The sequence below is a fragment of the Terrapene carolina genome, unplaced genomic scaffold, assembly GCF_002925995.2.
Source record: "Terrapene carolina triunguis isolate 2854851 unplaced genomic scaffold, T_m_triunguis-2.0 Scaffold172, whole genome shotgun sequence".
NCBI lineage: Eukaryota > Metazoa > Chordata > Testudines > Emydidae > Terrapene > Terrapene triunguis.
This window is the reverse complement of record NW_020664523.1, coordinates 1,101,315-1,118,311: the sequence shown is the minus strand read 5'-3', so window position 1 is coordinate 1,118,311 and position 16,997 is coordinate 1,101,315. Positions and strand designations below refer to the sequence as shown.

At 52.0% G+C, this 16,997-nt stretch overlaps 1 protein-coding gene across 3 annotated transcripts in view; it reads right to left on the bottom strand.

Annotated features, from left to right (window-relative positions):
* Window positions 1-16,997, bottom strand: part of PHKA1 (phosphorylase kinase regulatory subunit alpha 1) — an 88,692-nt gene that overhangs the window by 61,418 nt on the left and 10,277 nt on the right. For all 3 annotated transcript variants that reach the window (XM_024199347.1, XM_024199390.1, XM_024199382.2), the window contains exons 4-14: window positions 16,755-16,923; window positions 14,057-14,139; window positions 12,131-12,211; window positions 11,272-11,370; window positions 10,244-10,390; window positions 7,964-8,017; window positions 6,070-6,192; window positions 5,001-5,096; window positions 2,577-2,684; window positions 1,556-1,634; window positions 387-521 (exon numbers count right to left, since the gene is read on the bottom strand). In XM_024199347.1, coding sequence (XP_024055115.1) covers window positions 387-521; window positions 1,556-1,634; window positions 2,577-2,684; window positions 5,001-5,096; window positions 6,070-6,192; window positions 7,964-8,017; window positions 10,244-10,390; window positions 11,272-11,370; window positions 12,131-12,211; window positions 14,057-14,139; window positions 16,755-16,923 — 1,174 coding nt within the window. The remainder of the gene's footprint in view (window positions 1-386; window positions 522-1,555; window positions 1,635-2,576; window positions 2,685-5,000; window positions 5,097-6,069; window positions 6,193-7,963; window positions 8,018-10,243; window positions 10,391-11,271; window positions 11,371-12,130; window positions 12,212-14,056; window positions 14,140-16,754; window positions 16,924-16,997) is intronic.

Sequence of the window (16,997 nt, the reverse complement as noted above, 5' to 3'; positions counted from 1 at the left end):
GGGGGGGGGAGAAGAGGGGGATGGGTGGTGACAGGGGTGTAGGGAGTTCTCCCAAGGGTCCTTTGCCCACTAAAGGAGCAGGGTTAGAAGGTGTGCAGGGATGGTTAGAGAAAAACACACCTGTGTTCAGTCAGGAAAGGGTTACTGGCAGCCTCAGGACATTCTCCAACAAAAAAATGGGGAGGGGGGGGTGGGGAAGAGAGCTGATAGGGGTGCTGCCACAGCTGAGACACTGACAAGACCCGCTGCTTTGCTGGCCATTAGTGTACATTGGAAAGTCAGACACAGGGAGGATAGAGTCATTTCCCAAGCTGCCTTTCCCTGTCCCATCCAGATGTTCTATCACCCCCTGCCCCAGGTGCATAGGCAAAGCTCCAGCCACTCACCTAATCTAGCATAGATGTGGCTGAGGATCCGGGCCGGTTGCACTCTGATGGGGTAGACGTCAGCCACTGTCTCCACCTCGATGCCCTGCTTCTTCAGGATGGCCTTGATGCCGTCTGTCTCGGCTAGGATGCACACTGGGTGAGGGTGGAGAGGGCAGTATCAGCAGCTGGAGATCTTGGGCCAGGAACTTCACTGCCGAATGACCATTCCCCCTTTGTGGAGGTTGCTCTGAGACTGGGTGCAAGTTGCTTGGCGAGGACTGCTTGTGTTCCATCATCGTTAGGGTCAGCACCCATCCCAACTAACCTGCCACCCTAGAGGACAACCTGGGCTCTCTGCCATGAGGGGTGGGGGTCTGAGAGCCATCCCCCTGGCAGCAACAATTGCCACGTGGAAGCTTTCATTGCCCAGTGGACTGGATGAGAGGTCCAGGTTAGCAGGTGACAGAGGTGAGAGCAAGACTCATCTGTATATGAGCTAGCAATGGCACTGGCAGGAGGTCATGGTTTAAAGGGAGCACTTAAATTTCTATATCACCTTCCATCCTGAAGGACCCTTAAGAGCTTTACATACTTAAACAGATTCCTTTATATAGCTCCCATGTCACTTCAGCCACTGCTGAAATGTAGCCACCTCTGTGGAACAACATAGCAGCTGGCTTAACTGAAGGGAGACAAGGAATCTTTAAATCAGAGTCCTGGCCCCTTCATTCTCAGAGTGCCATCCAAAAGAACAGCATCTCAAGCAGCAAATCAGGCTGGGGCATTGGCTCAGCACTGACTCAGAGGAGAGAGTCCCCACAACAGACACACCGACACCTAAGAGGTCTTCCAATCGAGTATTTATCTGAGTTGACCCTGCTTAGCTTGAGTGATCTCACAGGATCAGAGAACTGTAAGGGGGAAATGTTACTTTTGCCATCACCTCATAGCACCGCTCACCACCTATATGAAGCCTTTCAACCCCCTGAAAGGGCAACCAGCTGTACCACCCGTTGCCAGACGCAAATAACATCTGCCAAATCAAGTCAGTTACCACATCCAGCGTGGTGAAGCTACCAGCCCTGCTGGTGGGCAGGAAGCCATCCTGCATTTTGCAGCCAGAGACTGTTTCCATCCCCTCTTGTGTAGCATACCTACAGCAACCTGTAACAGACTGCCATGCTCACCTTGGACTACCACATCCGGCTTTGGGACAGTAGCAAATCTACGATTCAGGGGATCAATTTCACCTGGAGCCAGAAATCCCTGTGTGAAGAAATAACCAGAGAAAGGAATTGCCCTCACAGAGAAGACAAGACCGGATCAGGTGGGGAACCCCCATCTCTCAGGTTCAGTTGATCAGCATTACAATGGGCTTCTAAAGCCTACTGGAAAAAGAGCTTGGAAAAACCTCTTCCCCTTTCTGGTACTCATGGATGAGTCAATTCGGAGCCAGATCCTCCTTCACCCAGAGTTATTTTGCTTCCTTGGAGGGACTCTGAGTAATGAGCACACTCTGGCCAGAAAGAACATTTCACTCTTTAATCCCACCGAGCCCCCATTTGCTATAGTTTTGCAGGAAGAGAGCTCACCCAGACAAGGTAATTCCTAAAAGCGGGCCTGAAAGATGAGTAAAGTAGCCACGAGCTGCAGTGGTCATAGTACAGTGCACTGCTATGCCGAATAGCGGCCTCTGGATGCTGACTGGAGATTTCACTATCCTGGCAGAGGGGATGGTGGGGTGGACGATGTTACTTAGACAAGCCTCCAGACACTCATGAGCATATTTCAGAAAAGGTTGCTCACCCAACACACCAGCCAGCAAGCGGGGGCAGAGTGCAGTGACCAGAAGAAGAAAGGCTGGAGATAAGCCTTGGGTAGAATGCAACAGAACAGCCTCATGTGTTCGTCAGAAAGGCAAGTGCTACTCAGAGATAGATGCAGAGAGTACCTAGGAGTAGGGCACTACAAGGAAAAGCCACAGATTCCATGAAGTTATGGACAATTCTTGCAAGTTTAAAAGATCGTCCGGGCCTGGTGCTAAGCTCCCACAGCTCCCATTGACCATAGTGGAGGCAAGAGTGCTCAGCAACTCAATGTTTAATGCAACAGGAACGAAGACTGACTCCTGAGCAGACAAATACCTCAGCGACCAGAGCTGCTAAATTTGGACTAACCAGCAGCCCAAAGTGAGAGGTGTGATCTCACCTCTGCCATCAGGCACCCGAGGATGTAGAGAGACTGGCCCCACATGTGGGGCAGCTTGCCCATAGGGACTCGGTCAACAGAGTGGGGATTCACATACTCCTCATCCACCTGCAAGGGGAAAAAAGCGTGAGATCAGGCAGCCAACAGTGGCTACTGCCTAGGAGATGCTGTAAGGCATCAACCCACCCCCCAGCAGGGAACATTTCTAGAACTGCCATCACATACCTGGGGGGCCCTCCCTTATCGGGGTGGGGTGTTACCCAGGCAAGCTTCCCCTCCCATGCCCTGAGGGGAGACCCCCCCACACACACCTCCTCCCAGTTAGCTAGGGGCTGCCAACACCACACAGTCAGGGCCTCCCAATGCAAATCTCTTGGAAGCAGCTAGAGTTTCCACACAGCATTGTAGCAACATTTCCATGGATCTTCCTGGTTTAGCACAGCAGAGTTCTTAGGCTACCAGAGGATCCCCAGCGTGGCTGTGGCATCCTCTCTGTTGGCAGTTGAATGCTGACTTTAAAGGCAATGGATACATTTTAAAGTACCCGCCCCCAGGAGATCATAGCTGTCCCTGGCATGCCCCTTCCTCCCTAGCTGCTTTCAGACATTTGGTTCATCGGGGTCAGGCAGACAGAGGGCGGGGGGCGCAAAGGGCAGCCAGCAGAGCTTAGAACACTGCTAAAGCACTACCTGGCAAGGCAGGTGCCTCAACAGCAAGCGACACCCATTGGAACAAGCGGCGTGCGCACAGTGAGTGCTGCAATGAGCTGAAGGGCATGGAGGTAGATGGAGTTGTGCTTCCCAGCTGGACATGCTAGCTGCGTCCACACTGCAGCTTGGGGCGAGCCTGCCAGCTCAGGTAGACAGATTCGCGCTCAGCTGCAGTGCAGATGTACCCACTCCATCCTGAGGAGAGCAGACCTGGGGTCGGGGGGGGGGGGGGGGAAAACGGGGGGGGGCCCCCCGTGCGCGCCCCCCAAGGGGGAGGGGGCCCCCCCCCCCCCCCCCCCCCCCCCAGTGCCTCTCACGCTTGTTGGGAAGGGGGCAGCATCAACCCAGAGAACTGGCATGATGGACATCCCCTCAACCCACAGGGCAGGGGTCACAGCAACCCCCAGCTTCTGCCCTGTCTCAGTCCTGACCAGGAATGGAGCACACTGGAGACAAGACCCAGCAAGCCATGCTCACCCCACCTAGCCCATGCAGAAGTGGGAGGGGAAGTCAGCAGGGAGATTCCTGCAGGGATCAGCCCCAGCTGTTCTGAGCCTCCAGCAGGGGTGTCCAGCTTCACCCCACATTGCCCCTGGCCGGGCAGGTGGACAGCGATGCACAGGTGTCTTGGATAACAGCTGTCATCACTCCCCCTCCCCACTTTGGGCACTGGTAGAGGTAGCATCTATGGGGTGGCAGCAAGAGCATGAGGCGAGGGAAGGGAGATTGGATCCCTTTTGACTCCTACTACCTCTAATGCTTCAAGCAAGAGCCTGGGCCCTGGGCATAAGGTGCAGACCTGTCACCCATCAGCTTATTTAAGAGGGAGCGGGGCCCAGTGACTGTGACAGGGCAGCTGCTGCACAACAGGGCTTAAGATAAGGCACCTAGGCCACATGCCCAGTCTTGTCTCCATCTCACTCTGTGTAAGTGGGAGCTGCCTGAGGCCAGGCAACAGGCAGAAGGAGCAGGGAGTTGCTTGAGGGAAAACTGCAGGAGACCCACCGGAAGAAAAAACTGTCGGGAGCACTGGCTAGACCTGGGGGACCCTACCAAGGGGCCAGAGAGCTTGTGGCAGAGCCAGCTTGGTCAATGCAAGCTGGGCCCAGAAGCAAGGGGCTGATTCTGGAGGGTGGATCCTAGGAGCAGAGGAGGCCTCACAGGTTGGGAGGCCTAGAAGACTAACATTGCAGGACGCCCTTTGGCAGAAGACGCAAGTGGAGGGAGGGCTGTGGGAGGAGCCCAGCAGCACAGGGTTGGCCCTGGAGGGAAGTTCCCCTGAGCAGGGTGGGGCACACAGGTGAGGAGCCCTAGGTCAGTGGAGCCCCTCTCACAGGAGACCTGACTTGGGGCTACAGGAGAAGGCTTCAAAGCTCATGGGAGAGCAGCAGGTCTGGGAACTCAGCAGGAGGCCTGGAGCGTGGGTCCCTGGGACAGGGGAATGCAACTGGGACCGAGCAGTTAATGACTCGGGTGGGTGACCTCTGAATGGGATTGAAGAGCTGCTGTGCTGTGACCGTGTTTTGCTTTGGGGTTTGGGGAGAAGCTGCCTTTTACCATGAGGGATCTGCATACTGTGGCTTTTCACATGAATAAAAGGGTTTGAATTTGCTGCTGAGACACAGACTGTGAAGGGGAAATGGAGACAGGTGTGTCATGCCACAGCCTGCAGTTAGGGAAGTGCTCAAGATGGAGGCTGCCCTGCTACACTCACCTTATTGGGAGGGACACTGTACAGCTCCGGCACCAGGCGAACTCCATTCTTCCCCTTGATGAGCACGCCTTCAAGGGCCTCCCTGTACTCCTGGACCTGAGGGGGAAGCACCACAGGGAATCAGCTCCCAACACAGCATCCCCAAGGGCAGAGCTCCCAGACACATCACCTCCATATTGGTGCATAACAAAATTCATGTGGTGGGGTGGGGCCGGGGGGTTTGGAGTGTGCTCACGGATGAGGCAGAGGGTTGGGGTGCAGGGGTGTGAGGGCTCTAGTTGGGGGTGCAGGCTCTGGGGTGGGGCCTGGGATGAAGGGCTCAGGGCTGGGGCAGAAGGTTGGGGTGAGGGCTCAAGCTGGGGGTGTGGGCTCTGGGATGGGGCCAGGGGATAAGGTGCAGGCCGCCCCAGGGCTACAGGGGAAGTGGGGGGGGAAGAGAGAGCGCGCGCGCTCCCCACAGTGCATGCCCCTCCCCCTCTGCCCCCCAGGTCTAGGTCTGGGGTGCCCCTCCCCTGGCTGTGGCAGGTCCCGGCCAGGTGGGCTCCCTGAGCGCCTGTGCAGCACTTAATAGGTTACTGCATGGCCATGTGGCTTACAGGGAACTTAGCCCCAGACCTCCCCACCCCCACCAGAGCAGCTGGGATTAGGAATGTGCATGTACGTGTTAAATAGCAACAGGCAGCACCGATGTGCTCACTCTATGCACACAGGAGAGCGCAGAGCCTGGCCCCGCTCCCCCACCTGTCATGCCAGCAGTTCAGAGTGTTTATTCCCTTGTAAACCACTGGGCGCAGGGGTTGTCTTTCTGTTCGGTTTGTATGGGGCCTAGCATATTGGGGGGCCTGGCCCATGACTGGCCTCCTAGGCACTACAGTAATAACAAACACGAAGGCAGCCCAGCAGTTCTGAGACCCCAGGATAACAAAGCAGGGTGCACCTGGAGTGGAGGAGATAGACTGACAAGGGCACCCCAGGGGACTGTGCTTAACAGGCAAGCAATTAGCTTATTTTTCCCCTTAAAGCCAGGCTCCCTCCCCAACCCAAGTGCCCTCTCCATCCCACACCGTACCTGCTCTACGTTGCCGCTGAAGATCCCGTCGATAATGAAGTAGGTCCAGAACAAAGGCCACTCGCACTCAATGTTCTCAAAGAGCTTCAGCTCAGCAGGCTCGTAATAGAGGCGATTTGGATCCTGTGCAGAGATACATTAGGTCAAGTCACGCAAAGCTACAGTTGGAGACTTGTTCTGGCCCAGTGGCCCAACCCCCTCTCCCTTCTGAGCCATCCTCTCCTGACTGCTTCAGCAGCTGGGTGCTCACATGGTCATGAAGTGCTCCAGCCCTGGGAACTGTATCCAAAGGCAGGGGGTAGCTGCCCATCATGCATGACTGCATAACCCAGGTTTATAGAGCAGCATGTGATTTTACATACACACATCCCAAGATCTATCATTTTGGATACAGGCTACAGCTTTCCTATCTCCCCAGAAACTGAGACCAGTCAATACCTAGGTCATACATAGCCATATAAATTGCTATTATATAGCTATTACTACAGCTTATATCATTATTAACCCAAGGGCTGGAATGCTGCTAGCTGGAAGGATCCCCAGACTGCTATTTGCTGACAAAGCTATGAAACGTTTTCTTCTCAAGCTGCGAAGAATCCAGGTGACACAGGCTACATTTTATGGCTATGCTATAAAGAATGAGAACTCAGCCCTGAAAGAAGATCAGTAGGGAACGTGCCTGCTAAGAAGTGTAGAGTTCACCCTGAAATATATGTGACAGCAGCAGAGTGGTGAAAGTCAGTGCAAGGAACACCGGTAGATTTGCTACCCAATAGCTTCTGTTTAAAATGTGTAAGTATTCCAAATACTGTTTACAATGCGTGTATTAAATGTTTACTTAGAAACCACAGGATTCCCTCTGCTGGCAGCTGACTGGTAGCGGTCATTAACACCAAAGCTCAAGGTTTTGCATACAATAGCTGTGAGCCTCACTCTGTATAATGTGTTCCCACAAGGCCCAGAAGAGGCATCTCTGGCCTGGCTTTGGCAGAGTTAAGCTGAGATGCAGGAACGGGGAGTATAGCGGAGTTGTACATAATTTACTCCCAGCATCTGTTATGTAATTGTTACAAATGCACACAGCTTCAAAGCAGAAGTCCAGTGGGGAGGAGGAGGGTCCTACAGAAACCCCAAAGATGGTGAGGAGCAGGGTTCCATCTTTCACGGGCATTCAGCTGTATGATGGCAGAATGGGGGTGCTAGACAGGAAGAGGAGGAAATGAGCTTCTCCCAAGCAACTCTCCCCCTCCTGGAAGGTCATATTTCCCAGGGGCAAGGGTCTTCACAGACACAGATCAGTATGGAGCTCAGTGCTGGTCGCTGACTTCTCCCAGGAGGCCCACCCGCTGTCCAAGTGCTGCTAATCTTGCCCAAGCAGAGCAGAGCAGAGCAGAGCAGTGGGAGGATTGGGAGGAGGCTGAAGGCCCTGACTATGCAGGACTCCTGCAAGAGATGGCAGGTCCCCTCTACCTCCCCTGGGGACATTAACCCAGGAAACATGCCCCATCCTCACAGCAGGCCCCAGTGCCAGGTGGATAGATATCATCCCCTAGCAGCAATGAACAGCAAATGCTCCTCCTCCCCTTCCATAGCCCTCAGCCGCCAGGGTTCCCTCTGTGACCCAACACTGCTGCTCCATTGGCCACTGCACGCTGGCTCTCTTGGCTGTGTTACTACGTGGAAGCTTTAGTGATTCCTGAATTAAAGGGCTCCTCCATCGTCCCCTCCTGTGCCAGACAGCCTTAGATGGACTTCCTTTAACCTAAACCATCTCGGGGCTGATGTTTTAAGTGTAGTAAAAGGAACTTGAGACACCTCTCACCACTTCATCAATCAGGCAGCTGCCTGGTGCAAAGCAAAGGAGAATCCAGCCAGCAAACCCTATAATACACACCTCTCTAGGGGTCCTGTACCCATCTCGGAGAAACCGGCAGCAGCCATAACGCCCCTGGAAGAGAAAGGGGAATTCACTTTGGGACAAGGATCCATTCCTCACTGCTGGATACAATGCAGTTACAGTAACTACAACTTTAAGTAAGGAGTTATGTTCCTGAAAAGTGCTACTTTAAGCAAAATGATGTTAAGCAAATCCAATTTCCCCATAAGAATTAATGTAAATGCGGGGGGGTTAGGTTCCAGACCTAATTTTTTTTCCCCAGACAAAAGGGAGACAGCATGGCAGAGAGAGAGAGACCCACACACACAGACAGACACCCTGTGTGTGAGAGAGCGTGCATTGCCCCTTTAAGTACGCTGACCCCACTCTAAGTACACTGCCCTTTTAAGTAGATCAGCAAGTTGAGACAGCAGCTGCTGCCAGCATGCTCCCCCTGTCCTGAGCCCTGTCATGTCCGTCATCCCCCCCGCCACCCCAGCTCTCTGAAGATGGGGTAAGCAGGGGGCAGGAGCAGGGGGGGGGAGGGGGCCCCCCTACATTTTCCCCCCTTCTTCCCCCCCCCCCCCCCCCCCCCCCCCAATCCCCCCGCACAGCCATCAGGAGGCTCCTGAGAGCAGCACCAAGGCAGAGGGCAGGAGCAGCAACCAGCAACCAGCAGTGGGGGAGGGACAGCTGAACTGCTGGGCAATTGATAGCCTGCTGGGCGGCTGCCGCACAGGGAACTTAGGGGAGCAGGGAGCTGATAGGGGGCTGCCTGTCCACCCTGGTTCCAAGCCCCCACCAGCTAGTTCCAACAGGCTGCTCTTTCTGCAAGCAGTGGACAAAGCAGGTGGCTGCCAAACAACGTTATAAGGGAGCATTGCGCAACTTTAAATGAGCATGTTCTCTAATTGATCAGAAACATAAGAAAGAAACATTAACCGGGAAGACTAAGTGAGGAGTTACTGTACAGCAGAGTTAGAGTGTCACTAAAGAACAGCCACCCAACATACAGCCCGCCATGGCTTTCAGGCCCTCCTTCTCACCTATCCCTCCCACCCCCTTTCATTGTCCTCTCTTCTTAGCTGTGCACCAGCCAAGGTGGCTCACCTCGGTTTGTGTGTCAGTATGGGGCTGGGATTACATCCCTTACAGGACCTCCACTGGCTAGCTGGCCAGGCTACAGTACCAGAGCTCAACGACCTGTAGGTCCTAGGAGAAGGGACAGGTCTCAGGGAGGTTGTGATAAATGAAGCGGGGGGGGGGGGGGGGAGCTCCCTTTGATGGACACCCAACCAGCCAGTTAGCTGTAAAGTCCCTCTTGGTGGCTGTTCTCTGCTTGCTTTACCTGTAAAGGGTTAACAAGGTCCCCCAGGTAAAGAAAAAGGAGTGGGCACCTGACCAAAAGAGCCAATGGGAGGGCTAGAACTTTTTAAAATTGAGAAAAAACTTCCCTTTCTCTGTGTGTTGTGGTTCTCTGGGAGAGAGCAGAGACAGAGCAGCAATGCTGTACGCAGCTTTAAGCCAGGTATGATCATAGATCATCAATTCATACCTCGAACCTACTTATCTGAAGCCTTAGATATGTAAGTAAATTAGGGAATGTCTAGAAAGATGTGATTAGGGTTATTTCTTATTGGCTTGTGGACTCCTCTGTGCTAACCCCAGATGCTTTTGTTTTACTTGTAACCTTTAAGCTGAACCTCAAGAGAGCTATCTTGATGCTTACATTTTTTTTATTGTTTCTTTTAAGATCTAGCAAAAAGCCTAAGCTCCAAATGTATTTCCTTTCTTTTTGGGTTTAATAAAATTTACCTTTTTTAAGAACAGGATTGGATTTGTGTGTTCCTAAGAGGTTTGTGCATGTTGTTTAATTAGCAGGGGGAAATAGCTAATTTCCTTTGTTTTCTTTCTCAGCTCTTCCCCGGAGGGGAGGTGAAAGGGCTTGAGGGTATCCCATAGAAAGGAATTCCCAAGTGCACCTTTCTGGGTTCCAAGGGGTTTACATTTGGGTGGTGGCAGCGTTTGCCAAGGTCAGAGAAAAGCTGTAAACTTGGGAGTTTAATACAAGTCTGGAGTGGCAAGTATTAATTTTTAAAATGCTTGTGGGCCCCCACCTCCTGCACTCAAAGTACCAGAGTGGGGAATCAGCCTTGACAGAGGTGTTTGTTCCTCTGTGATTTCTCTGTTGGGGTAGAGCCCTAGCAGCTATTCCCTGCGCCACTGAAGATTAGTAGGGCCTGCAGTTCTGGACAGCTCTCCTTGAAAGGGCCAAGAGCAGCCTAGAGAGATGCTTACCTGCAGCTTTGTAATGATTTCTTGCTTCGTGATCTCCACCAGCTCACTGTCCTCCACGGCAAAGGCGGGGTACGAGATGACTGAGAGGAGGCTGGCATCAATCTCCTTGGAAGTCGAAGCCCTTGGCAGCATGGAATGGAGAATAGACTAGGAAGGAGGAGAAACACAGATACCAAACACTGGTCTCTGCACATTTAATAGCGCCGAGGCAATGGGGTCAGTGCTTCCACAGGCCACAGCATTACCATGTTATGGCAGTGGGGTGTGCCATGGGAATCACAAGGCAGTTCTGGGCAGAGGGAAGAGCTAGGGTTATTCTAGAGACAGGCCTGGGCCAGGAGGCTCAGATCCGAACTCTAAGAGTTCAGGGTGCTTGGACTGGAACCATCTCTAATTTATAAAGGGCTGTGACCTGGGAGAGCCCAATGGTGCTGGAAGGACTGCAACAATGTGCAGGGGGTGGGGAGAAGCAACCAAAATGGGCCAGATTTGAGTGGTGTGGTGACCCCGTGGGCCATGCTGCTATGCCAACCACTCATATTTGGCCTGGCAGCCCATCTGTCATGCTTGCAGGGAAGGGGATCTACCATTATGCCACCCCCCTTCAGTCAAGGGCCAAGGGGAGGACTGCATCCCCCCTTGTTGCACTCCTGCCAACTTTTTTGCCCCCCCCCCTCCTCTCCAGCACTCCTGGGGGAGCCACATGCCATGAGCTACTGCTTCCTACAGCATAAACATTCTGCCTCAGCAGAGCACCAAGTTGGAGGGATCCTACAGGATGGAGATGAATCACTGGAATGAGAAACCTACTGGATCATTTACTCCACCCCTGCCAGTGCAGGGCTGTGCCCTGAGACACATCAATCAACTGCAGTCAGCTGAGACAAGAGCAACACGGTCTGGGATCAAACCCACAGGAGTAAAGAAGTCAGACAGCTCTTCTTCTCTGTAGAACAGGAGCAAGACTCCAGGCTGCTGGACTGGCGGGAGGAAGCACTGCTGATGGACTGTCAGAGCAGCACTCGTACCTGGCAATGCTGCACCTCGTCTGTCAGGACATGGATCACTGACTGAGGGCCTCCTTTGGCACCAAAGAGATCAAGTTCATCCAGGGCTTCGAGGGCTGCCTGTGACCAGGGATAGGGGGAGGAAGCCAGGCAGAGAACAGAGCACGTGAGGACAGTTGCTGATGCTGCAGCACCACACGGTAACTCTAGTATGACAGCTACAGATCCTGAAACCTGAGCATTCCTCCCAGCCCAGGCCCCAACCTCTACCAGTGTAAGGAACATAAAGACAAGATTTGAGAGGTGACCACAGGAGAGCCAGGGGCTGGATCTGGGCTTGGACTGTGGTGAGTAGGTCTAAGTACGTCGACTTCAGCTACGTTATTCACATAGCTGAAGTTGCATAACTTAGATCAATCCCCCTTCCCCCCCCAGCGTAGACCAGGCCTGAGAAACTAACCTGTTGTTCAAAGGACCTCTCCTTGCTAATCTAGTGATCTTGGCCTGACAAATTTGCAAAGAACAATAGGCTAGGATAACATAGGGAAAGATCCATATCTCACCTTATACACTGCAAATAGAGATGGGCCTACACACACCCCAACTGGAGATGGGCTTAACTCTTTCTGGAGACTCGGGTACTCATGAATAGCTGCTATTTAGCAGCTGCCAAGCCTGGCTAACAGCTTGGTGCTGCTACTGGTGGGTGTTTTATGTCCCTCTGTCACAAGCAATGAGTAGCTGCATCAGACAGGCTAAAGAGCATAGCTTGTCAATGTACCCTGGGAGGAGTTTTATTTCATCCTCCTCCAAAATCCATCTTGGGTGACGAACTGCTGAAGGTCACCAGATGTCCTCCCAGCGCCTTCTTCAGATTTACCTTAGCCATGCCGATTGAGCTCACGTTCAGCTCCGTGATTCCTTGGTTTGTCTTGTCTCCACGTTCCCATATCCCGAAGTCCTGCCATGAATCAACATCAGCACATCAGTGCAGCAGGTGAAACAGCAGTGACACAGCACAATCAGCATCTAGATCACATCAGGGAGTCACTGCACAAGGGAATGCCCTGGCACCTCACATGGCAGAGTCACAGACCAGATTGAGAGTAGAAAGAAATCCACTTGGTCCACACTAAATAGGATGGAAGTAATAAATTTCTGTATGCCACAGTCACACAAGGCAGAGAGAAGAATTCTGCAGGGTCCCAGACACCTAAAAACACCTCTATAATAGTCCCTAGCTCTTACATCACTGGATCTCAAAGTGCTTCATCTTTAAAGATTTTATCCTCCTCCCCTCCCCCCAGGAGTCAGGGCATAGCTGTTACCTCATTATACAGATGGAACTGAGGCCCAAACCGTAACTAGCTAAGGTCACACAGGGAGTCCGTGACAGACCAGGGAATTGAACCTGAGCCTCCCAAGTCCTAGACTAGTGCCTAACCACTAGGCCATCCTTTCTCTAACAGGGACAGGCAGCTGGTCTCAAGTCTTGTTTTCAGTATTTGGTCTTGTTCAAATGTGACTTTTGTCCATTTAAAAACCAGCCAACCCACCCCCCCCCCCCTGGCTGGAGGTTGGTGTGCTGGCTGGAGCAGCCACCCTCGGGAGGGATGACAATTAAAGCTGATTTCTATGGGACCTAGAAGACTGCCAGATTTTATTATTTTTAAAGTGACCACATCCTAAAGCTGAAACAAGCACTTACCTGGGACTTTTCACCTATAGATCTCAGAGTGGTGGATCCACATAACAACCCTATTTTACAGGTGGGGAAACTGAGGCACAGAAAAAACAGCAACATGCCCAAAGTCAATTAGCAGTAGAACCAGACACAGGACTCCTGACTCATACTCCAGTGCCCCTAGCCATTGGGCCATGGAAGGCTTCCATTTCAATCATTTCACCCCCCAGCCAAAAATGGGTGGAAAACGTTTCAAAATCCTCAACTGATGCTGGCAAAATGTATGAAGTTTAAAGAAAAATCAGACAATCAATCGCTTGAGTGCTAGTAAATGTCCCAGGGTAACAGGCAAAAATGCACATTCAAAAATAGCTGGAGGATAGGAATGTGCATTTGGGTTACATTAGTGAAGGCTCAAGGGGGCAGACACTCAGGGTTGGGCTTACTTTCCATGCAGGATGCTTGAAAGGAAAATCTGACTGTATCCTAACAGCCATTGTTCTTTGAAGTAATATCAGGGGTTTCGTTACTGCTAGCAAAAAAGTTTATTCTGAAACATTTTCCACTTAAATCACTTCCCTTTAGTGGGTGCGATAAGAACTCTGCTGCTGTGTCACAGGAGCTATCACACCAACAGCAATTCTCCTTTGGCTCATATGGATCATGCTTTAAGCAGGGTCAGAAGGAGGGAGTGGAGCACAGCATCCCTGCACAGAGCCACTGTCAGCTGAAAGGTTCCTCTGGTGCTAGTGTCCCTGACACAGAGACAGCAGCTCTTCCAGCCCCAATGCCCTGGCATGGAGAGGCTCAGCTCCCCAGTGCTGCTGTGACAACAAAAAGCTGCTCAATATGTTTCCTTTTGCTGTTTGACCAGCCCCAGCAGTAAGTTCCATGCATCGGCTGGAAAGCAGATCTTCATTGTAGCAGCACAGGCATGTCACACCAGGGCTAGGAAGAGACCAGTAAGCTTTTCACGCTACGCCTATGGTCCTACACAAGTGCAAACCAACTCCCGCAACACACACGCCCCAGAGGCCAAACCACCTCGCCAGCAACAGATGCAGGAAAACCAGCAACAATCTGTTTACTAAGCCAAGGCCTGTTTGTGGAAGGGCTACTCACTGCAGTTTTATACGCTGCTTCGATGTAAAACACAACGTTCTGTATGAAATTGACTTCGTCCAGACTGTAGATAACGTGAAGCCCTAAAACAGAGAAAAAAAAAATCCATGAACACATTGGCTGGCAGTCAGCCAGCCAATCAGTTGTTAGAGGTCCATTACTCTTACCCATTTATCTTATTAAAATACATACACACTCAAGCCTCCAGATCACACACTTAGATAAGAATTCAAGCAGCATGTCACTTATCTCTTCCCCACCCCCAGCCTTTGTTGTGTTCTTCACAGCCCCCCACCCCGCTTGCTGTGTGTCATCCCTGTAGAGACCTCAATCCTGCAATTAACGCCACACAATAAAAGCATGAGGAATCTCACGGACTTCAATGTGAGTCCTCCCACGTGGAGTAGCTTGCAGACTCAAGGCCATGGACTGTAAGCAATTTTGGAGCAGTGGCTCCTTTCCCTGTGTTCGTATGTTTCACAGATGCCAGTCACGCGTTGCACTTGTAGGACAGCAGATTAGAGGCTGCAGGAACTTCATACATATACAGGGAACCAGTGTGCAGCAAAGTGCCATTATCTTATCTGTCAGTGTTCAGAGTGCACCACAAAGTTACACGGAAGCCACAAGCCAGGCACTGAGCCTGCCTGGAGCCTGTGGGCACTACAAATAACATCCACTGGAGAGTTAAGCAGGGTGTTGTTTTCTCTAACATTCCCCAGCATCCTGTACCTCACAGAGAAGGTGACAGAGCGGAGATACCACTTCAGTCCCAAATGAGGGTTACATGTACACATGGAGTCTAGGAGTTCCACCAGTTTAACTGAACTTGGGATGCTAAACTAGTGTGACTGCCCATGTGGATGCTCTCATGGCGGCTTAAACCTAGTGTATTATTTAGCATCACCCTTTTAGTTTAAACCAACCTTAGACAAGAATGGCGAGTCTGAGCCATTTAAAAACAAAGTGAGTTTCACCCTAGTGAAGTCACCAACCTGAGACCTCTGGAGATCAGACACCTCCAGCCAGCCATCCCCAGAACAGGTACAGATCAGGCTGAAACAGAAGCTGCCTCCACACACTTGCCCCTGCCAACATGCTTCAGCCCAGACCCAGGCAACCTGGGCTCCGTGGCACACTCAGTCCTAGGTCCATCTTCTGAGGCTGCCAATTGTGCTGGTGTCTTTTGGGCACCTGTCTCCTAGGAACTGATCTGAGGCCAAATCATCCACCACCAAACAGCCAACAGAGAAGCAACTGAGCTCAATCTGAACCAGACTCCTGCTGTCCCCAGCACCCACCCAATCTAAACTGACATATTATGGGAACTGCCAGCCAAGTCTAGCTCTGGGATAAGCAGGCACAGCTATGTTGGCTTCAGCCCTATTGCATCCACTTATTCTAAGGCTGAATTTGAACCTATGTTGCCCGCAGCTGCCAGTCACATGCCGAACTTGTAGGACAGCAGAAGGACTTCATACAGATACAGGGAACCAGTGCACAGCTAAGTGCGGTTATCTGATCTGTCAGTATTCAGAGAGCACCGGGGGATATGCAGTAGTTGCAGGCTGGGCACTTGTCAGCTCAAGAGTCTACATTCCCTGTTAACACGGTCAGTTCCTCCTGATTTCCCTTCGTCTGCATGCATTGCCTTTGGAGGTCCTGCACCTGCCAGTGTATCCCGGCCACCTCTGAACAGTGGCTCTGCATGCTGAGCTCACTCTGCCGTGAAGCCTATGAAGGAGGCCACTATGTGTTGGTAGTGTGCCCTAAAGTAAGTGCTGCTCCACCTTCCTTACAAAGCCAACTCTAGGGCAGCACAAGTTGGCTAGCTGAGCAGTCAGGCAAGTTTCACTGTTGCTCAAGAGTCATGCGCTCTCTAAAGTGCAGGGCTAGTAAGGCTGGGGTAGAGAACTTTAGGGCTCCAAGACATCCTCTGGGGACCCAGCCCTGTACGCAACAGAAACATGCTGCAAGGAGCAGAGGGTGAATTACCTCAGTGCAGGAACAGCATATGACTGCCGAAAGCTGTCCCCTCCCCCCTGGCTGCGCCCTCTGTGCTGTTCCCCCAAGAGGCACAGCTCAGTCTCAGCCATGATTCTGGGTTTCTCTGTACAGGCGATAAGACAGCTGGTGGTGCTAGATAATACTTCTTCAGTGCCTTCCAGCTAAGCACCTCAAAGCTCTTTACACTCAGTCATCCATGAAGCCTCCCAAACCCTCTGAGATAGGTCAGCATTATCACCTCCATTTTATAGCTGGGGAAACTGAGGCACAGATGTGAGACCCAAGTTGCCCAGGGCTGCATAATAAATCTGGGATCTGTCCCTAGCTTTGCTAAGATCTCCTGTCTCCTAGGCTTTACTATAAGCACTAGATCACATTGAGGGTAACAGGTTGATAAACCCAGGAGCAGAGGAATTTTGGCAGGCTCAGGAGTAGTAGTTCACAGTTACGGACAGGGCACAGGACTGGAATTCAGTAGACCTGTGTCTCTCCCCAGCTCTGACACCAACCCCCTTGCAGCCTTGGACAAATCAATTCCCACCCCCCGTGCCCCAGTTTCCCCACCTGTACCCCAGGGATAATAATACTTCCCTGGTTCTCAGGGAGCAGAGAGGCTTAATTCCTTAGCACCCCAAAGTGCTGCAATACCACAGCAATTAGCACCAGAGAGATGTCTAGATGCAAGTATTACCAGAGGCTGTCATTTGTGCCAACACGAGCAGGTAAATTGATGTGGCGTCTAACTGCAAGTGACCCCACTGGTCATCTCCAACCACAGTGGCACAGGTGTGGGTGTTGTACTTGGCATGGAAACAGTCCTTTGGGCTCTGGCTGTGCTTGAATGCTTCCACCTTATCCACCTGCAGCATTCCATTAGAAAAAGAACAGACAGTTAGCTTCCCCAGTGCCATGCTCACAGCTGGGGCTGTGGGGT